We start from the raw sequence: 22,469 nt of genomic DNA on the forward strand, positions 1-22,469 counted from the left end.
AATATTTTGACAGAATATCCATTGAGTGGAAAATGAGAAAGGGCTGTGCAACATTTTTAGCTTCATGCACAGCGTAAGCCAAATGTTCGGGATATGTTGCTGTTACATCTGTTACTTATTTTTTACGTTGTACATGTTTTTGTTTATGTAGCGAACGAAGCCCAAAGGTTTGATCGATCTCAGTTACTCCTACCTGTACATGGTCCATGACAGCCTCTTAGAAAGGTAAGAGTTCTTTCTGAGCTTACTTATTCTGTGATGTAGGTGTGTTCAATTGTATGTGCTCTTATTGCCGAGAGCTGCCATTTGTTTGATGCATCTCGCACAGACCAGGTACACTCTTTTCCTTTCAGTTGAATATTAAATAGCTTATATATTTCTATAAAATATGCGTATGATTTGATTTGAAAGTTCAAAAGCGCAGTTTAAGCTGAATAATAGCATATTCATTGTTCTTGAATAATGCTATAGTGCAGAGTGTTTTAACGGGGGATGCGATGGCTAAAAATCATGATTTTCACCCCCTCCAAAAAAAATGTTTTTGAATTTTTGTCGTTTTGCATTCCTGTTGTTTTGGATTTAATGAAGAAACTTCTCACCAAACTTGGTTGTTGTCTGCAGTGTAAAAGAGAAGAAAATGAATTCTTTTTATGAGATGGTGTTGTGCGTTTGCCGTCGAAAGCACCAGTGAATGCTTTTTTTATAGACACAGCCACAGAGTGGGCTAGAAAATGAACGCGGATTGAATGCCCACATTAGTTGGAAAGTGTGTTTCTCATGCTTTCTGGTAATGGTAGACATTTTATTGAGAGTACACCAGACCGCTCAAGAAAAACTAAAAGAAAAGCACATTTATGGCCATGGCAACTGCGGATTGGCTGGCAAATTGAAACAGAAGTTTGGATTATCAGAAACACAGCACGTGACTTTCTGGCGGTGTTTTCGCACCACTCGGAGTCTTGCTAAGCCAGACCTGGTTTTGGTTGTGTTTGACACTGGATCTTGCCAACCAACCAAGGAAGCATTTCATGAGTGCAGACAAGGGCGCTGGACAGCTCTAGAGCTGAAAAAAAAGAGCAAACTTGAAGCAGTTGCCACTGAACAACCTTGTGTTGAAAGAAGAGGGCCCAACATATGCAGCAGGGCACTTTTGATTATTTTTGGCCATAAAATTAAATAGCATGTTTTGAAATCTTTGAACCTATTTTTCTCAGTTTACGCTTTTTGGGAAAACAAAACTGTTGAAAAACTATCATTTCCAAACTGCTTTGCCAAACGCTGCTTACAGGGTATTTTCTAGATTTAAAGTATGTCGGGAACGAGATGAGGTACTTTTTGATCCCTAAATTTTTTCTAACACAAAACATTGTCAGATGTGTGACATATAATGACAACAGCAATAAAAAAGAACTCTGTTGTTAAAGTGATTAGATTTTTACAGAAATGACATAAAAACACGCGACTTGACTTATCCTGAACTATGAACCACCTAGAAGGTATCTAATCAGAAACAATCAGTATATCTTCATTATTTTTTAAATGATAGTTTTCCTAAGCTGACACTTCAATTTGCTCTATATAAGAACTATACATTTGTGTGTGCGTGTGCGCGCGCGCATGCTATGGTAATTAAATTTGTATTAGTCTGATGACAAAAAGCTAAACCTTCCATGCAACTTTTATCAAAATTGGTGCAATAGTTCAAAAGTTGACTCTGCAGTCTAGCACTCCCCATTGCCATTGCCATTGTGAGACTGTGTCATGTGACATCTTTCAAGATCTGATGTGCCTATTAGAGTTATGAGCTTGACTTATGATTTAGATACCAAGCTTACGCTTTGGAAGGGTTATGACGACTCAATGATTAATATTTAGTTATGTATGTAGAAATTTGTGATTGACAACTTTGTCGTCACAGTAACTGCTATGTTAGCTTATTGAAGGCAAAACCCACTGTGTGAAAGTTGTGTCTTCTCCATTCTTCAGGTCCAACTGCTTTCAGATAGTTGAGAGGGCTCTTCCATGTATCAGCACTGTATACTATCTCTGTGCCAGTTCCTCGGATCTGGTCCGGGTAAGTGCATGATTTGAATGAGAAGGACTTCATTTGCTAGTACAGGCTGTGCCATTGCTTACTTTGTAGAGCACCATTTGTAACTGCAGATGTTGTTGTTTCTGTCACTACTGGTGGTGTGCTCTTCTTCCTTATCCATTTTTTAATCCCTTAAAGCCCTTTGCTTTGGCTTCCTCTTTCATTTTGAAAGAAATAAACATCAAACCAAACTTAGACATGCTCACTTAATTTCTGGTTAAAACCGTTTGTTTTGGTTTTGACAGTTCTTCCTCGTCAAGTATATTTTGAAGCTGTTAACAGGGTTTTTGATGAATTGAGTGCATAGAACAGTTTCATAGTTCCCATTGCATACAATAGATGGTCTTATATGTTCTGTCAAGCACGTATACCTGTTGAACTTCGGACAGCCCACAAAGGAAGCAGTAAGATGGCTTAAAGCTCTTAATCTCAACGAACATTCTGGCACCATTGTTAGGTGGAAGTGCAGGCAGTTTAAGGGTTAATTTTACCTACATGCTGTCACATCCCACTTACAGTTAGTGCTAGTTACAGTGGCCATTCCCGCATTTAGCCGTTGTGTGTTTGTCTGTGTGTCTGTTTGTTTGAAGCCGGCTTTATGGCAGACTGCTCGCCTGCCTTCTGGGCAACCTGCTCTGGTGTGTGTGCGTGCATGTGCGTGCATGCACACACACAACAGACAGACGAGCAGTGGCACATCTTAACTTGGCCAGTGCACCACTGTACCAGGAATGGTAGGAAGACTCCCAGGCATCTATGAATGGAGAGACTGACCAGTTATGCATATATGGACATTAACCCATTATCCCTATCCGAACAACTTTTACCTGGAAACACTGGATCTGAACACTAGAACCAAAGGGAAAACCGAACTGCTAGTGCACCTAATTCTCATTTGGCCTAACTACACAAATCAACCATCATTTTTTAGTAACTTGCAGTTTTGTGGTTTGTTCATTTCAACGAGCCCAGTATTTGTGGACTTAACTGTCACCTCAAGTATCGCATGCAACATGGGTGTCGGGTGTTGGCAGCTTGTATGCAAGCTGTATTGTTGCCTTGAATGTAAAACACCTTGAAGCTTTTGCATCCACCAGTCTAATTCATAATCCTGCGTAGAAGTTTGGTTGGACAGTTTGTAGTATAGTTTAGCGTGACAGTGATCCCGTTGTTGAGCACGTCCTCAAATAGCCGCTGGGCGAAGTTTCACGTATGGCGAATAGCTAAATAGCTAAGGGTCTGCACTCCCATCCCGCTGCCTTTGCAGGAGTGGATGAGTGCGGTGGGCCCGCTGTGTGTGCCACAGCTGGCCAAGGGAGCGGCTGGCCGAGGCCCCCCTCCAGCCGTCTCCCAGGTGCGCTCGCTCAGCCTCACCCTACTCGAGGCCCACAGGCTGCCTGTGCGTCTTGCTCCACATCCCTTCTGCATCATCTCCCTCAACCAGGTGATCCCCTTTCCGCATGTGTTGATTTGTCGGTCTCTCACCGTGCCTTCACGCTAAGTTTTCATGCCATGTTGACTGCACGTAAGCACAGTGGGTTGGTTTGGCATGTATAGAGCACCGAGTGTTGGCTATCAATCATGTGAATGGTTACAAGAGTCCTCAGAGGTCCAGCACCATGGAAAAAACTACATTTTGTCGAAGCCAGTGTTTAACTTCATGAGTGATTTAAAGGTGTATCCTACTCCTGTGTGTACTTCCATTTGCCATGCTGCTCGCCTAGGCTATAATGATAAGGGCCAGGCTGATAGTGATGATGAAATGGGGTAGGTTACAGGTGCAAAAGGAAAGTAGAGGTCTGCTTAGTTTTTATAAGTAGACCTTATATGTAGACAGATTGCCTACATATAAGCTGAAAAATGGCTGAGCAGCTGACTATTCCTCCTGACAGTACTGCTTTTCTTTGCACTTTTGCATTGCACTTTGCACTACCCTGTAGCTCTGGTGTGCTCGTGTGAACACTGCTCTAAATGAGGCTCATTGAGCTTAGGCCCCGTTTTGTCACTGTGTGATTGATGAAGATTAGGATTAGGAAGCAAAAGCTGCAAGTTTCATTACAAAGCATCTCATTCCTGTATATACTTGCCACTCGGAAGGTCAGCCCCATTAAAAATATTCCGGACAAGGTGTTCACTTAACCTTTGACCTCACTTGGAAAATTCATGTCAAGAGTGTTAACTTGTCTTCCTTAAACATTTTTTCAGGCTAACTAACAAGCAAAGCTAGTCTACACTACACTGGTTAGGTAACAGAAAATGATGTAATTTTGTGCTTCTGACCAGGCTTATCTTGCTTATGTGCTGGCCTAGCATGCCAGCATAACTAGTTTAGTTCACTGTTTTGACGCAGCTCTCTCTCCCCATCAAAGTACACTTTTTCCAACCATCTCAGCACATATCTCTCCTGAATGGTACCCTTAAAATGAGCCCCATGTACATACAAGTAAACATGTTTAGGTACTCCTATCTGTGTGTAAAGTGATCTGCGTGGGCAAAATGATTCTCATCAGTGGTCCTGCCTCGTAACATGTGGAGGTAGGGATGAATCTGGATCTTGCCTGTTCCTGATTCATCACTGCCTTGAAGGGGCGCTGAAGACAACTCCATCCAATTTTTTTTTTCTCGCTGAAAATAGATTCTGTGGCTCTTTCTGGCTATGTTGATGCAAAAGAGCTATTTATTGCAGAGGAAATTAGATTTAAAATTTTTCTTATTAATTCAAACTTGTTACGTTTGCACTGAAAATGGCGTTGTAGCTAGCCTCTGGGATCCGTTCCCAAAAAAACTGCATCCCATTTTCAGTGAGAGTGGTCTCTTTGGGATTAGAACACAGTTATCTGTCAATAATAAGCAACTTCAGTTTGTCCTTAGTGTTCCTTTAATATGTTGTCGCCTAAGAGAGCCCGCAGACTTGTTACAGTAGGTTCTGTGGAATTGTTCTGCTTGTTTCTTTTTTTTTTCTCTCTCTCTCTTCTCTATGTTGTGTTATGTTCTCTTCGTAAGTATGCATGTATGGCAAAGCATATCTTTGGTCCTGTCCTATTTAATGCCTGGAAGGGCCTTTAGGACACATCAAGCAAATAAATGACTGAGATGCATGGCCATGAAGACAGCATGCATGAAAAGAGACACATGCCTGGTTCCGTCATATGAAGCCCATTCTGCTTGCTTGACTGACTCATCCGACAGCTGTTCGGGGCCAGCACATCTGTTCCGCTGCTTAGGGCTTGCTGTTCTGCTTGCTTGGTTGGCTCTGGCCTGGCAGCTGTTTCTATCCAGAGCACCTGTTCCTATGATTTCAGTGTTTGCCGGGTCATTGCGCGGAGAATTTTGTGCCGTCAGTGCCTCTTCCTCCTTGATTGCTTGTCTTGCACTATATTTCTGTCCTGTTTAGTTAAGCAAGAGCTGGTGCTTGCTATTCATGGAGTTTTTCCTTCACATGCCTTGCATGGTCTGCTTTTCTGGCTGATTTTCTGCTGCAGCATCCTTTTGTTTCCTTTTGTCATTTGTGGTTTAATTCACTGACCTTGAGATGACAAGAGTGGTACTTATGTCCACGGTGCACATTTCATTGGCCTGCTTTGACATTAAAAAACTGCAGCTTGGTGGAACGCACATGCACGCTGCTTTTGTATTCACTTCGCTGAAACATACTCTGTTCTCTATCCCACTGGTATGGCCCCACCATATCACGAGATCCAGACCTGCCATTTCAAGTGAAGTTTTCTGTCCCTTTTCTCATTCACCAGTAACATCTTTTACTCTGTGCGAGCGTGCATTTATACCAAATATTGGTCCCAGCTGCCTGTACAGTCTCATTGGCTGATGGTTGATCACACTGGATTCCCATTTCGCCTTTTTTTTTTTCTTTGTCACCCTCCAACCCAATCTCTTGACATCAGGTGAAGGTGTGCCGCACTCAGGTCAAGTGCCCACCTGATCCAATCTGGGAAGAGGACTTTCTGCTCGAGTGAGCATCGTTTGCATTGCTCTCTGTTCCATCGTTGCTGTTGTTTCCTTTTTTTTTGTTGTTCTCCTCAGTCTGCTGATTGCAGTGTTCTTGCTGATTGCAGTGTTCTTGTGAAGGTCAGCCTAATGTGGAAACTTGTAAAGGCTTTGCAGCAGAGTGGTGAAAACATGAACACACAAAAGTCACTACTCATTCCCTGTCACAGATGCTTGATCCAGATATGTTACTTGATGCACATTTTTGTTATGTTTAGGAGTGTTTAAAATTCATTTGGTCCTTTGTCAAGCTTTGTGGCTTGCATTGTCTTCATCTAGATTTCCTTCCATGGCCCCATTCCTGGTTACTGATTGGCTGATGGTCTTAATCAAAAAGCCAGTGTTTTTTCTGTTTTATCAACATTTTTTTAGCTCAAGTGATGGGTTTTGCACAGTAATTTGTAAACTGTTCAGTGGCTTTAAAATGCAGTGCAAGCCTTTGAAGCGAAAGGGGTGCTGTTTTTAATCACATTCTCAACGGAGTTTGCTATGAGACGTGACCATTGTGTGAGACTTGAGCGCTAGAGATCTTGCTGTTCTGTTAGTTCCGAATATCTGTGTAGTCACCATGGCTGTTGTGCCTCCACAGGGATCTTCCGTCAGACGTCACATCTTTCACCATTACTCTTTACACTAAAGGGAAAAGGTCAAAAGACATGGAAATGGGTGAGTGGCACAATGTTCCCTCATACTGGCCTGACATTTAGCAGTGTTCTTGTGGCAGCCCGCCATCAATCAGAACAGTGCGAACCACAGGCTTAGTCCTCTGCTTCTGTCTTTCCAGCGGAAGTTACAGTCGAGTTGGACAGCCTGGTTAACTGTGAAGAAACCGAAGAGTGGTTCTCCCTGGGGGGGTTAACGCCACCCATTCGTGAAGACTGGGGGTCCCTGCGTGTGCGCATCCGCTACGTACACGAGGTCATCATGCCACTGGCTGAGTATACGGCATTCAAGGAGGTGTGTACACTGGTCGCTTATCGTCTGGAAAAAGTGCTGGTTGAGCCTCAAGGATAGAAAGCCAACACTGATTCTGTAGCATGAAATGCTTAGGGGCAGGGTTTCGAAGGTTTGAAGGAACAACTACACAGCAAAACACAATATCTGTCAGTTTCTCATACTGCCGAAGCCGCACATTAAAAAGGTCCCAAATTGTGGCGCTAGGCCGTTGTTTTGGGAAGTGTAGAATATTGCTTAAGCACAGTTACAAAAGCTTTAATACGTAATGGTATAGGGGTCGTGTTAGATATAACTCAGCCAAAAGAAGTGCTGTAGAGTTCTGTGTTAATTTGAAGTTGTATTTTTGATGTAAAAGTGCATTATTCAGATGAGGTGTTTGGGTAAAGACTGCTTGTGGGAGCTGTAACTGTTGTCTGAGCTGACAACATAGGGGTAACTTTGAATGGGAACAATGTATTTTGGCCTTTTGAAACCTGACTGCATTTGGTGCACGACCAACCAGATGTGTAGCAGTGTGACACTAGTGTTGAAAGGCCAGTGTGTTAGTGCCCTATTACAGCATGGAGCAATAAAGCCAGTGAGAACAGGCACATGCATGGATACTAGTATTGTCGGCAAGGCTCTTTTGTGCATGCAAATACAACTACTGCTAGTAGTTGTATTTGCATGGCTGGGTGGAGCCAGCATTTGCAAGACTGGGTGGAGCCTCTAGCCATGAGGCCAAATGCTCCCGAGAGGCATTAGTGAGGTGAGGAATGGGACGTAAGGAACTCTTGGAGTGGAAAATCTCTGAGTCCACCACAACTGTTGAAAAATGTGGCTCTGCATTAGAGAGGTGCTTTGTAAATATAGTCTAGTAACATGACTGAACTGTTCAGTATGATGTACTTTGTCCCATGTAAATTCAATTGATGCTTGTGAAGCATGTAGCTAGTTGCATGTGATGTATTGTCAGTTGCTGCTGTGTCAGCAACAAGTCCGCGGCAGCATTAAAAGCTAGTTGCTCATGTTGCTTGTCGCTTACCTCTGCCAAGTGACTGCTCGAGAGCTTCATTAATGAGGTTGCCAATTATCTGCTGTACATACCTGCTGTTTAATGTGACCAGAACGTACGCATCATATGGTGTCCACTTTGGTATTGGAACTCTGGCTTCTTAACGCTTGCTCTCTGCGTGATGTGTGTGTTTGGCAGCTGGTGGTAGACGAGGAGCTCCACCTGGTGAGCGTTCTGGCAGACTTGTGCCACAAGGACCGCACTCCCCTGGCCAGTGCCGTGCTCCGGGTGTTCCGCTACGAGAGAAAGGAGGCGCTCCTGCTCAGGGACATGAACAACCGGGAGATCGACCTCGAGGGTGCGCTGGGCCGTTCCCTGCTTCTCTTGTCTGCATTCCCTTCTTGCCCCGTGCTTTCCTTGGCTGATCACAGCTTTTCATGCCAGAGAAGCAGGAAGATGATTACGTGGCGCCCAGTTATTTGGCTCCACTAAAGAAATGCCCAGAAGTTTTAGTGTTCGTTGGTTGGTTTATGGGATTTAACGTCCCAAAGCGACTAAGGCTATGAGAGACGCCGTAGTGAGGGGCTCCGGAAGTTTCGACCACCTGGGGTTCTTTAACGTGCACTGACATCGCACAGTACACGGGCCTCTAGAATTTCTCCCCCAAAGAAATTCAGCCGCCGCGGCCGGGATCGAACCCGCGTCTTTCGGGTCAGCAGCCGAGCACCATAATCACTGAGTCACCGCAGCGGGTAGAAGTTTAGTGTACATTCCTTTTATTAGGTCTGAGCCGTACACGTCGGCACACTTCCATGTGCCTGTTCTTTCTACAGTAGAAATACGCATTCCGCGCCCTGAATGCTAGTAATTGCAGTGACTTCATCATCATCAGCAGCAGCCTGACTCTGACTATGCCCAGAACAGGACAGACCTCTCCCATATCCTGTATATATATACAGTAAAAGCTCGTTAATTCGAACTTCACGGGACCGGGAAAAACGTTCGAATTATCCGATGTTCGAATTATCGAATGGCCGCGAAAAAACCGACAAGAACTATTTGCATTACGGTGTATGTAGGGTATTTACTCGGGTAACGAACCCACTCACATAATGAACCCCCCTCCCCGATTTTTGCCTAAGAATAAAAAAAAAAGCGTCAGTCGTTAACGCTTCCCTCCGCTTGGTACCGTCACGGCCCACAACGCATTTCTTGGCAGCGCGCAAGATGCTGCGCAGCGATAACATCACTTTTTACGTTAGCTCCAGCAAGGGGGAAGCGAACTTTGGCAGAGTGCCAGCGCTTGTGCCGGCGTCTTGTTCGCGGCTGAGCGCGTGCTTCTGTTGGCGACCGACGGAGGGGGGGAAGCATGGACGACACTCGCAAAGAAAAAAAAAAAAGTTTTTCGCTCGTGAAGAAAAAAAAAGTTTTTCGCTCGTAATTTGTAGCGCCCGTCCGAAGTCATAGCATAGAGTAACATAAAAGTAAAGAGCGGACACTCGGGCCCTTTCGCGGCCGAGTTCGGCGCTTCCCCGTTTCCGCCAGATGGCACTGAACGTGCAAATAAAAAAAGGAAAAAGAGTATGGTCTTGGCATATCTTGGCTTGCAGTGACGTGCGCTGCGCGCCTACGGCCGCAGTTACGTCAGCAACAGCGGCGTCTTTTAAGTGCGTCAAGCCAAGGGGCAAGCACGCCCAGGCGGCAGTGTGCGACGGACCGACGGTGTGAGCGGCTGTATTTTTTTGCGGCGTCTGCAAGCTTCGTGGGCACGTCCGTTTTGTGTACTGCTGTGGTGCTGCGACGGTTGTTTCTTCCACCCCGTGAACTGTCCAACAAGAAGCTGCAGCTGTCGGCCTTAAAGGCGGCGGCGGCGGCTCTTCCTAAGCACTTCCAAAGAGGCAACAAAGCTGCGTCAAGGGCAGATGCCCACCACCAGGTTTTGACAGTAGAGCCTCCAAGATTCCTGTTTAGGCCTATCATCTCTGAGGCCAGTGCGTTTCCCCGGGTCCGCTAGGTGCGCTGTGCACAAAAGTCGGCCGCTGGGGCCTACGGGAGTGTCCGCTCTTTACTTCTATATTACTCTATGGTCATAGCCTTCATGGGCGTTGGCTGGGACGGCGCTGACAGTGCTTATCCGTATTTTCGAATTAACAGGGCTCGAATTCGAGCATTTAGTTGCGAGTTCCGGAGGTTGCGCGGAAAAGAGGGTAGGCAGGGGGGTTGCGCGGAAAAGAGGGTAGGCAGCCGCCAGCGCGGTCGCCAACCCCTTCCCTCCGGTGCCGCCGGCCACCGCGCCAGTAATGGCGCCATTTAAGCTTTACCCACTCTTCCAAGCTTTTATCTAGTTCCATCTTCTGTCCCCGTTTAGGACGTACTAACTATGCGGAGGAAGTGCTTTCTTTTTTTTGGCCACATGCTGTGTGCCAAGCCGCCCAGACGCGGTGGCGCGTTGTTCGAATTATCCGTAACGGAACCGACTCGCTTTCGAATTAACGGGCTTTTTTATACACAGATCTCTATGGAGCTTGGCCGGACCAAGTAGTGTAGTTCGAATTATCCGAAAATTCGAATTATCGAGTTTTGATTTAACGAGCTTTCACTGTATCTCTCCAATTAACCCTGTCCTGTACCAGCTGCGGCCAGCCTGTACCTGCAAACATCTTAATCTCATCCTCCCCCTAACTTTCTGCAGCTCCCTGCTATGTTTGCCTTCCTTTGGAATCCAGTCTATTTTCCTTAACGACCATCGGTTGTCTGGCCTCCAGATTACATGCCCTGCCCAAGCCCATTTCTTCTTTATTTCGACGAGGATGTCTTTAACCCATGTTTGTTCCCTGACCCTGAGAGAGAGAGAGACTTTAATGAAGAAAGAAGAGGCCTGCCTGGTTATTAGCCTAGCATGCTACTCCAGACCCACTCTGCACTCGTTCTGTCTATTATTGTTACACCTATCATTTTCTTTTCCATAGCTCGCTGTGTTATCCTTTATTAACTAGGTTGAAACCTTTTTGTTAGCCTCCACGTTTCTGCCCCACAGGAGAGTACCGCTAAGATACAACTGTTATATGCTTTTCTCTTGAGGGATATTGGTAAACTGCCATTCATGATCTGAGAAAACCTGCCAAGTGCACTCCACCCCATTCTTATTCTTCTGGTTATTTCACTCTCGTGATCCGAATTCGCGGTCACTACTTGCCCCAAGCAGCCGTATTTCCTTATCATTTCTGGTGCCTCACTACCAATTTTAAACTACTGTTCCCTTTCAAGACTGTTGAACTTTACTTTGGTTTTCTGCATATTCATTTTAAGACCCACCGTTCTGCTCTGCCTGCCTAAGTCATTGATCATGCTTTGCATTCACTTATATGTGGTTTACCGGTGAACCTCCTAGCAGAGAAAAAACTGAGGAAATGTTCTTTCATCAGGAGGCAAAACAAGCAAAATAATTCATGGTTCATAGGCTGACATAATTAGTCCTCCAAGACCTCTGGCATCATTTTGTTTTCAAGTTTTCGACTTTTACAGTGTTGCTTTTGCCTAACTACAGTTTTAGAGCAGTTTTCGGAGCACAAAAAAAAAAATTAATTTTGTAGCACTTTGGAGCAGCTATACTGGCATTTTGGAGCAGCTTAGAGCAGGTGTGCTCCATCTGTAGAGTTTGCTTGCCCATCACGTAGCCAGTTCTGAAATTTCTGAGAGGCCTTTGCCCCGCAGTGGGCGTAGTCACGCTGATGATGATGATGGCTATACAATCACCACCTCTGCATGCAGCTTGGAATAGATATATGCAGCCTGATTTTGAGAATGCAGATTATAATCGGACCACGAACTTTCAAGTAGGTTGCCTAGCAGTGTGAAGTATTGTTAATGCTGTAGCTTTCCCATCGAGGAATAGAATTAAAATACTGGGAGTTTTCCAGTGTTTTAAGGGTTTCACCTGAAAAGTGTGCTATATTTGCTTTTTTACTGAGGCATTTTTTATTGCGTATTGCAGAGGAGACATCAACGTTGTTTCGCACGACGTCTTTGACGACGACGCTGATGGACCAGTACATGCGCTCGACAGGCCACGAGTTTCTAAAGCACACTGTTTATGACTCCATCATTCGTGTCATGGATGGGAGACAGTCCTGTGAGGTGAATGAGCTCTGCTTGTATCTTGGTGTTTGAAGCATGACATGCTTGGTATAAATTGAGTGAATATAAATTCAAGAAGCTCAGTATATTCAGTAAAGAGTGCATCAGCCTGAAAGTACAAATGTAATTAAAAAAGCATGCTAAAAAAAAGAAGTGTGCTATGCTGTTTTCTAATAATTTGTGCACTGCCACGCTAGCATGAACTGGTTTAAGCACTCCCAAACCTGCACTACTATTACTAATCATTTATATATTGGTCACTCTATTAGAGTATTGCACTGATCTGCTGGTTTGTTAATGCTTGAACAAATGCAGCTTGCAATATCTAATTCTTTGCTAGTGTTAGCAGATGTTAGGGTTAAAAGGCGACATGATCAAATGACCTTTCTCTTTGTTTGTAGCCCGAGTCTGATAACTTTTTATTTTTCTTGTTGCCAGCTGAATCCTAGCAAACTTGACAGCCCCTCAGAAGCCTGTGCCAATGCTGAACACTTGCTCTCTGTGCTTGATTCAATTGTTGAATCCATCTTTTCATCTGTGGAATATTGCTGCCGGTGGGTACATATCCTTGACTTTTTTCACTGGCAATGCTTTTGAGCAGCACTTTTAGTGGTCTTGCTAATAGCTCCTTTCTTGAGGCTGGAGCATTTAGTCACAGTGTTTTCGCTGTCTCCTCGTTGAACTTGGTGGCAAAGTTCAGTGTGGCATGTGGTCGAAGTTATTAACCTTCACGCGCTTTTTCCTTATAGGACTACAAGTAACACACTGGCATGCTGAGTTTGTAGTGCTTATCATGTAGCACAGCGCACAAGATGGGACACTAAGAAAAAACAGAACAAACAAGAGCGCTTTCTTCTTTCTTCTTAGTGTCACGTCTTGAGTGTTGTATTGCATGTTGACCACCTTCCAGCTAGCCCTACATTCTGCGCTACCATAGTGGTTACACATTCAAAGCAAAAAATCTTGAATAGAAAGTACTTATCACCTTCTCTCTTGCTGTCTGTTTCACACTAAAGCCCTTCTGGCTAACCCTGTGCTGAGTCCAGGAGCATGCTGTTGTCAATTTGCAGTGCTCCCCCACCTTACTGTTTGGTGCATATTTTATTGTGATAGTTTTTATTCTTTTATCTTTATTTCAGTACATTGAGGTACATTTGTTACTGTCTCCAGAAGAAGGTGGCATCCAAATGGCCACATGATCCCATGGTGAAGACCAGAGTAGTCAGGTAAGGTTAATTAATGTCAGAAGGGGGCATTGTATGCTTTGAGGCAGTCGAGGGCTTGCACTGCAGGAAGCGATAAACCACTGAAGAGAGCTTGATATCTTATTAACATCTTAAAGCAGGACATACAGTTTGCAAGTGCTGCAGCCATAACATTATCAGCAGCCCGTAGAGAGTGCATGAATTTAAGCTTAAAGGAACTGTCTACTGACATTTCTCAGCGATATTTTCTTTGCACCATTCAAAAGTTCCTTGCGAAAATAAACATATGCCCGGCTGTGGGGCAAAGCATCACGGCAGGACATTTTAAAATTTTTCAATATGGGCATGTCACATTCTAGTACTAGTCAGCGTCCGTAAATTCTGGCATGGCATATGTCACGACTGTCTGTTGCCTAGGCAGTGGGCATCAACTGAGAGGCATAGGTATTATTAGACATATAGTTTAATAATTTAAAAAAAATGCGATATCTATACCAGGTACTGCTTTTTCCCGGTAGCAGCACTGTGGATGGCTTTGCCACTGTCACTACAGCATATTGGCAGCCTGCTTTTTCGAAACATTTTGAGAGATGGTGAAAAAGCAGTGTCAAACTTAAACTGTCCTAGAAACCGTGGCTCATGGCAAGAGAAAGAAAGTAATGCATCTGAGGTTTATTCCAGCGAAAATAACGCTCTGTGTTGCGCTCAGCCCTACTTACAAAGTGTGCTGTATCAGTTCCAGGCAACGTAGCCTGACTGTATGCAGAGCCGCAAAGTGTGATCATAGTACGGCATGACTGTTGGCTCTGGCCTGACTTTCTTTGCCAAATTAAAGTATAAATTCCTGCCAAAACCACGAGTGCTGCCTTCGATATTGTCATCACAGGGAAAGATTACAAGAATATGCCAGTATTCTTATAACTCATCTCTGATAGTAGACTATCTCTTCAAGTCATCATTTCTGAACTACTGAAGACCTTTCAAGTTTACAGTTTACGAGTAAGATAATAGTAAGATACGTTGTAATAGATAATGATGGCTCACTGTGGTCTGTGCTAACTCCTTTCTACACGACAAAATTACAGTGCTTGCCAAGTGAAACTCTAAAGATTATATGCGGAGTGTGCATGTAATTTTCATGTATAATCTGCCTGTCATGGTTTCCTGCTTGCTTTGCAGTGGATTCATTTTCCTCCGGCTTTTGTGCCCCGCCATATTGAATCCAAGACAGTTCAACCTTATCAGTGGTGTGTTCAACTTTATTCTTAGACTTTGCTGTGCATCTGCATATGAGTGGCACGAAGCCAGGAAGTGTGTGCAGTGTCTGATTATCAGATGACAATGTATTTCATTCTTTTCTTTGCAAGATTTTTTAATGGTGTTTACATTTCTGGCTGTATTTTTTGTTCTATGCAAAAGGAGATCTTGATTAAACATTATTTAGCGTTTTTTTTTTATGCCACCGATTCAGTATGGCCATTTGTTATGTCTTTAATTCACAAGATGTCTGGTGGCTAATGCATGACATCAGATGTTTTTCACTCAAAACTTTGGAATAAAATTGGTAGTTTATTTTTTTTATTATTATTAGTCAAGAACAATTCAAACTGTAAGTGTAACGCTTAGTTACATGCTTTAATTTCTGGTGCTAATATATGCCTATGGCACCATGACACTTTTTTCTTCTGCTGAAACTTAAGCTCCGTTGCAAGTTTTCGGAACTCGGCACAGTAACATCAGTGTTGTAACTGCACCTATTGCCATGTCAAAGGATTGAATCAAGCACAGCACATCTGTATAAATTACAGCGTTACAGATGTTGTTCATGTCTCATGTGGCTGGTACAGTTGATAAAAGTCAGCAGTACAAAGAGCAGGTGTGGGAGAAGACACTGAATGCCCCTGGTGGGATGTAAAAATGGGAATTGCCCATGCACCATTTGGAGCAGTATTGTGAAAATATGTCTCTCTGTAGATACTCCATCAGAGACAGCATCACGCAGCCTCATACTGGTGGCCAAGTGCCTGCAAAATCTGGCCAATCTTGTCGAGTTTGGGGCAAAGGTGAGCCTGAGAGATGGGAGCACGAGGATATGCCAACATTATTGCTCTGGTTTTGTTTAAACAGGAGCCATGGATGGAAGTTGTGAACCCTTTCATACTGAAGAACAAAAATCGAATGATTCGCTTCCTGGATGAAATAGCCGTAAGTATTGCTGAGCTTATTATTGGTGCACCTGAATAGTGATCACAAGGATGTGCTGCCTTATCTTGCATGCTCCAACAGCAGCCTACATTGATTTACTTCATTATGAGCAAGCAGAATGTAGAAGATTCGAGCGCACTGATCACTTTTGATCTCTGGGATCTGATCATGAGTAGTAGTGCAGACTCGTTGGCTCACACTTAGCACAGGTCAACAAGCAGGTAGTGGCAGGCGAACTCGCACAGGAAACGCTACACATGTTAACCACTTTGTAGTAAGTGCAATAATGATTATAGAAGTGAGGCACTTGCTGTTGGTGCTCATGCCTACTTGCTTGCTTGTTTGGTTGCTTGTGTAGGTACTGTAGGCTGTTGAAATGAAATAGCAGAGGGACTGCACACATGCTATAGCCGATCACTGGCAAGAGCCGAGTCAGTCTGGTACTCCGCTTGGCAGCAACTAAAGTGAACTGCGCCGAAGAATCAAGGCTGCGAAAACTGCAGCAAAACTTCTCGCGACGCTCCAAATCGTTAATCAGAGGTGACTGCTGAACAGTTGCGTCCAGGCTTACCAACCGACACAGGAAACCTCCTGTTCCCCAGCCACAACCACCTCCCAGCCCTTCGACTTCTGGTGCAGTACTTAGACATTACTGGGTTAGCTTCGATTTTGTGAGCCAGCCTAATATCTGTGCCGTGGCAGGTGGTAACACGCCACGCCATGGTAACGTGTGCCACCTCTCAGGTGGTGTGTTACGCTGAGAACGCTGACTACTGTGGCGCAGAATGCGGGAGCAGGCGCCTAACGGGAGCTGTGCTCTTAAAAAGAACACATGAAAGACGGGACCAGAAGAAGGGAAAACCTATGTTCGATGACCACTGTTAGCAGAAAGGTACACCTGCACGTACGGGGGGGGGGGGGCACGGGGTAGCAGGCAGAAGAGCCTCTGATGAATATCCTGCAGGATGAATACCCTGCAGGAAGTGGGCTTGACTGTATATCAGTTGCTCCAGCTCATGAGTGGCCTAGTCTTCAGGTGCATGGTATTGTGAGACTACCTGTAGACTGCAGACACTCTAGCAGGAGTTGCGCACAGTGGGATGGTTGTAGTCTCTTGCATGGCAAATTGCATAGCTATACATGTGCATCATGTGCTTGCAGAATGTTCCTGAAAAGCCAGAACCCGATGACACATTTGCTGGGGACCCTGCCCGCGACTTGGCAACTCTGCACCATATATGTGTTATGCACAAGGAAGACTTGATTGCACAGAGCAATGAAAAGGTACTTGCCTCCTGCTCTAGTAAGGGGCTAAACCATGCTGATGTAATGCTGTGCATTAGCTGAGTGCAATTTCCATAAAAAATCGGGCATTGTACAAGTGTTTGTATATGTCGCTACTGCATTAGGTGTTCGCTAGGTTCTTTTTTCATAATATGCAGTCCCTGATAGCAGCATGTTTACCCGATATGTCTTGTACTCAATATGTCTTGGACATTAGTACTGTGCATTGGTGTTCCAGCATGTCTTGGCATTTGACAGGCGGCACCGCTTATGTATAATATAGGCACTTCACTGCAAAACACTCATGCTTTGAGAAATAGGATGACAGAAAAGAAATTGGAGGGGCACTTAAGCTTCGCCTTAAGGGTATGATGCAATAGTGTTAAAGGGTTAACGGCCACATGACCATTCTTGACTTTACGTGCATAGACCCCTGATACCAATCCTGCTGATGCAGCGGTTAAGCGATGCGCTATTGCCCTGCGATGGTAGGCGGTGGGGCTTTAGAGACCCAGGTCGCCCTTCCCGGGCTACCTTTCGCAACCAGCCATTAATTTAACTGCCACGCTAGGCACTTAGCTCACAATCCAGTGGAGAGGTTGTGATGACGTCACAAGGTTGTGTGGCCTAGGTGGCCCACCTAGGTTGCTTGTCTGGTGATCTTTCGCTCACAGTGCCGACTATGATGACACCAGATTTTCTGCAGAACAGGCTTAATGCTGTCGCTTTGAAAATTTCATAGACTTATAGGAATTTCGACTTTGCTAATTTGTGTATCACATAGTATTTTATATAGCGCATGAAAAAAGAAAAACAGAAAAAAAATGTAAGAAAACTAAGTTGCTTTTTCTTTTTTGTTTTTCTCAAAACATAGCCTGATATGTGCTTAACTACTTGTATACTGGAAGAACCGATCTTGGAGTAACTTGATCAGTACTGGCAGTCAGCTCCCTGCCTCCATCACTGTGCCTAGTTTCTTCATCTGTTACTTGTGCATGTGTGCGTATATATGCGTGCCTCTTTCTCTCACAAAAAAACACAGTTTCATGGAAGTAACAGTGATCTTCAGAGGTTGCTTACAGCTTCTGTAGAATGGAGAATGCTTGATGTGTAACGTGGTGCCAAATGTGAGCTATAACCAAATTTAAATCCAAGTTCTAATATCCAGTCCAACTAGTATGGTGGTTGGGAACAAATGATACTAATCCCCACAATTTTCCCTCTAGTCACATCATAGCCCCACAGTCCTTTTACTGTTGGTTCTACTGGACTATGTAAGCAGTTCAACCCATTTAAGACTTGAAGTTCACGGGGTTGGATTGTCGAACTTTTTGCGTACTGCACCTTTGTTAATCATATTTAGTGCTAGAGACAGCAGCAAAGGTTAAGGAGGGGCGCGGCTTTCAGAGGTGAAATTTTTTATTTTTTTGCGTGCAGCAGTGAAATTTGGCACGCTTTTTGGGATGTGCACTGAATGAATAAACACAAATTTTTTCTATATCTCTTCAGTACGTGCTTCATTGCTATACCAAACTTGCAGAAAGCTTGGCGTGACAACAAAACTTGATAAGAGCTTAGAGTGGCTCTTAAATTTTAGTCAAAGGAATGCTTCATGCAGTGAAATTCTCAGAATATTTTTATCAACTTTTTCTATGCAGAACATTTTATACGTGCTTGCATAATGCACTCATTATCATCATGGTTAAGTTAGTGACCAAGTGAAAAAATGAAAATAGTCGTTCAGAAGTGTAGGAATGTCACTGCTTAAAGGATTTATCAAAGAACATAATGCAACAAACCGCATGAAAATCCATGAAGCTATTGTCATGCTATGCCTTCTGCAAGCAGTGTAGTCTGCTCAAAAAATACATTTGAGAAACCTGGCACTTAGATCTTAGTCAGTGTTATGCTACCTATAGTCACAAAAAGAAAAGAAATATTTTTTAAAGTCACTTCTGGGCTGTTTTCAGGGTAAATCTTTTGGGGATATAGTTATAAAGACCTTACAGACAAGAAATGTGGTGTTTTTTGAAATTCGATCTCAAATCTAATCTCTTTCATAGACTAATATGTCACTGCAGAATGCCACACATACGAAAGTTGTGCTCATCATTTTTTTCTTCTTGTAGAAATTGGTACATTGAGCTCTTTTTCTTTTTCTAGCCTATATTGAAGAAGGTGATCACAGTCACTGATATGCTCTCCAAGCACCGTCAGCACTACATGGATGCTGCAAGGTAGCCGTGGGTCACCAATGCCTGTGCATCCGAGGTTTACTGCCCAGTCTTTCTGTTCGTGCCACAGTGGCATGCCTCCGCTGGGACCCTTCCTTGTTTCAGCAAAGGAATCATTATGTCAGCAGTCCGTTTTCCACATCCTTGTCTCCGTTTGTCACTTTTCCTCTTGTATGGTACGAAGCAGCCACTGGAACAGTAAATATGTGAATAAACACTGGCGAGCACCTTTCCGCAAGATTTAAAATGCCAGCTTTTTTTTTTTTTTTCTTCGGGACCTTACCGACGCCACATTATGGAATTCTGTGAAGTGGACTGAATACTTTTCAATTAATTTAAAGCCCCCGTAACATAGTTGCACTAGTGTAGTGTCGGCATAGCACTGTTGCTCGTGGCACATTTCTCTAGTAAGTTTTGATGCTAATTGCCAAAAATAAATTGTAGCTGTGAACCATTTACCAAAGTGCCAATGTACCTGAACCAAACCTCTCCTGTGTTGTTTTCAGCTTTCCACCTCTTCATTTTGCATCTCGAGGCATTTTGTGATTAGGAATAGTTACTGATCCCCGTCTTTGCGAATCCAGTGCTACATAAAAAGATCACTGTGATAAGTGTGCTAGCCAGAATGCTGCTGTTTGCCATGTCGTGCCGGAAGTATTATTCACGCTCTTAGATACAGCAAAAGCTGCCATGTTTACGTACATAACAGTGCAGAGTAGTCAACTGTGAACGAGTAGTAAAAATTGCTTTATTGTAGGTGTGCAGTTTTGATTTTAAGGAGAAAAAAGTAAATTTACTTTTTTGTGTTATAATTTTGTAGTCCTTTTCCTTATGGTATTAACAGGGCCAACTTTCTGTGGGCCCCATACTTTGCTCAAGATGAAGTCTAGTGAATTTTTTTTTTTTTCCTAGCTTACACTGAAGGAGTGTGTTCAGCAGAGATTAATGGAAAGTGAATTCTAACTTTTTTACATGCCAGTTGGTTGCTGGCATGAAACAGTGGAAACATTGTTCTAGAAAATCGCATTAATGCACTAAACATGTAAAAACATTTGTCTGTCTTTTGGAGAGCACTTTATTCACTGCTGGTCCTCTCATTTCTAATTGTTCACTACTTCCTTCAATATGCTGAATTGTTAACCCTTGCCTCTTGTTCTCTGTATATGTGCATATCCAAGCTTATGTGGGCTCGATTCTCAACCCGTTTTTTTAAGATGCAATATGCCTAGGTGCTTGATGCTGCCTCATGTGTAACAGTATTTAGCAAAAATTTCCTATGCCTAACTTTTACTGCTCCATATTACTACTGTATGAATGTAGTGCTTGCTGTGCCTGCCTTTACCTGGAGCTATTGCATTTGAAAATAAAGTTATCCCTTAGTGTCACTCATGCAAAAAGACAAAACAGATGCTGCAGAGATACGTCATGCTTACATTTTGATGGTGCTTGTAATGCCTGTAAATAAATTGCATTCATATGCACTTCCCTGCAAGTATACTGTCTGTTTGCTACCGCTTTCGTTCAACACATGCAGGAGTTTCACAAGGTGAAACTAATGGCGTATTCTGATCGATGATCCAGAGCATGTTTTCTTGCTCCGCAAACCAGAGAGAGTGTTTGAATGGGTAATTTGAATTCAAGTCCCAAGTTCTTATTGTCAGGGACTGATTTTGTACTCCTTTGCAAATTGTTCTGTTTGGGGTCACCAATTGATATACACCATTGCATCTTTTCAAGCGATTTTACAGACTTCTGATGTTTCGCATTATATTTGCAGCAATGGGCAAGTTTGATAGTATTTTCATTACTTCAGTTTCAAGGCAAACAAGTCTTTGAGACATGCAAGTTAGATCAGCAAATATATCTGCCCCTGCTAGCAGGGGACAAACAATGCTTCGGTGTCATAAATGGCTTTTTTTCAGTTGTCACAAGGTGGTACTCTGCCAACAAGTGTGGTTATGGTTCGATGGTAGTTGTGCTGAACATGTTGCACATGCAGTACCTGTGCTGCAGTGGCTGCATTTAGACCCCACCACAGAGATCGAGAATGGAATGTGTAGTGTCAATGAACACATCACCAGAGTGAGTGAAGAGCATGGACTGCTGCGAAAATGGATATCGGCTTAAACTGCAGCGTTCCTGGTGAGCTGCATACGCTGAAGAAAACGCCCAGAGAGTCGCTTGGTGTTCACGATAGGCTGCACAAATAGGAACAGTCGCAGGCTGAATAGCACTGGGCTGCAAAGGCCGCTACAGCCGGAACATCCTTTGCACAAGGGGCAATGTTGACTGGCACCTTTTTGGTGTGAGGCTAGAAATTCCCCAGCTGCATATTGACTGCAAGGGACGCAGTAGCTGCAAGCTCAATAATATGGACTACTAGCTAGCTGGCTTTTTTTGTTCTCTCATGAAGAGGTTACTGCAGTTATTACAGTAACACTTTGAAAAAAAAAAAAAAAGGTATGCTTCAGTAACCCTTACAGGCGTCAATTTTTGCTCCCATTAAAAACTAGTATTTTTCCACCTAAATATAATATTTAGCTCTCAAGGACAACTGGTTTGCCAGCGCAAAATACCAGTGGGTACTGTTTTACAGGTGTGTAAAATGGCGTTTGAAATTGCACAAACAAAATAGATGCTATTCTTCGTGTCAAAATCTGCATAAAAATGGCAAGAGATGCTACCCCACTAACTGTTCTATGAAATATTTACTGTATTCGCTATATGCTATCAAAAAGCAGCTTATTTGCAACACAGGAATGTTAAATTCACTTGAAACAAATTGCTGCGAAGCGCAGCACACGCTCAGAAAAATTAAGTTTGCTCTGTATACAACTGTGCACAAAGTGCCTGAAAGGGTTAAGCGTACTTCGGGGTGGCTTACAGCATTGTCCCTGGGCAATTTTGCCTTTGATTGCATATGGCTACCAAATACAGAGCAAACTAACAATCTTCACACGGTCAGTTGGCATCAGTCCAAGAATTTAGGCACTGCACTTCCGATGCCATCAGTGCAACTGCCATAATCATGCTTGGCCGTTTCACTTTTCCTAGCTCTGGATTATTGCCCACAAGGACATGCAAAGCAATATTCGACTAAAGCCCAGCTTTCAACCAGCGAAATTCCCAAACGTCGCTATTTTTCACCTGCTTGAGCAGATTCAGGTCAGGTATTTGGCACATCCCCATTTAGGGATGTGCAAAGAGTCTCAGTCTAAGCTTCTGTCATTGCTATGCTCATGGGTGCATATTGCCACACATCATGCAATGCAGACATGGAACACCTTGAAGTGCTTTGAGGTGGCACCTGTAATTCTTATTTGAGCACAGTGGCTTTCAATAACACCAAACCCGCA

General features: G+C 43.7%; 1 protein-coding gene across 1 annotated transcript in view; it reads left to right on the forward strand.

Annotated features, from left to right (window-relative positions):
- Positions 1-20,600, forward strand: part of vap (RAS p21 protein activator vap) — a 33,227-nt gene extending 12,627 nt beyond the window's left edge. The window contains exons 11-25 of the mRNA XM_089543786.1: positions 152-225; positions 1,987-2,074; positions 3,360-3,536; positions 5,995-6,062; positions 6,687-6,763; positions 6,882-7,054; positions 8,247-8,406; positions 12,043-12,185; positions 12,624-12,739; positions 13,325-13,411; positions 14,570-14,637; positions 15,365-15,453; positions 15,518-15,595; positions 16,757-16,879; positions 19,043-20,600. Coding sequence (XP_089399912.1) covers positions 152-225; positions 1,987-2,074; positions 3,360-3,536; positions 5,995-6,062; positions 6,687-6,763; positions 6,882-7,054; positions 8,247-8,406; positions 12,043-12,185; positions 12,624-12,739; positions 13,325-13,411; positions 14,570-14,637; positions 15,365-15,453; positions 15,518-15,595; positions 16,757-16,879; positions 19,043-19,120 — 1,599 coding nt within the window. The 3' untranslated portion in view covers positions 19,121-20,600. The remainder of the gene's footprint in view (positions 1-151; positions 226-1,986; positions 2,075-3,359; positions 3,537-5,994; positions 6,063-6,686; positions 6,764-6,881; positions 7,055-8,246; positions 8,407-12,042; positions 12,186-12,623; positions 12,740-13,324; positions 13,412-14,569; positions 14,638-15,364; positions 15,454-15,517; positions 15,596-16,756; positions 16,880-19,042) is intronic.
- The last annotated feature ends 1,869 nt before the right edge of the window (positions 20,601-22,469 follow it).

Source organism: Amblyomma mixtum, chromosome 5, assembly GCF_055824585.1.
Source record: "Amblyomma mixtum isolate Tamu chromosome 5, ASM5582458v1, whole genome shotgun sequence".
NCBI classification, from domain to species: domain Eukaryota; kingdom Metazoa; phylum Arthropoda; class Arachnida; order Ixodida; family Ixodidae; genus Amblyomma; species Amblyomma mixtum.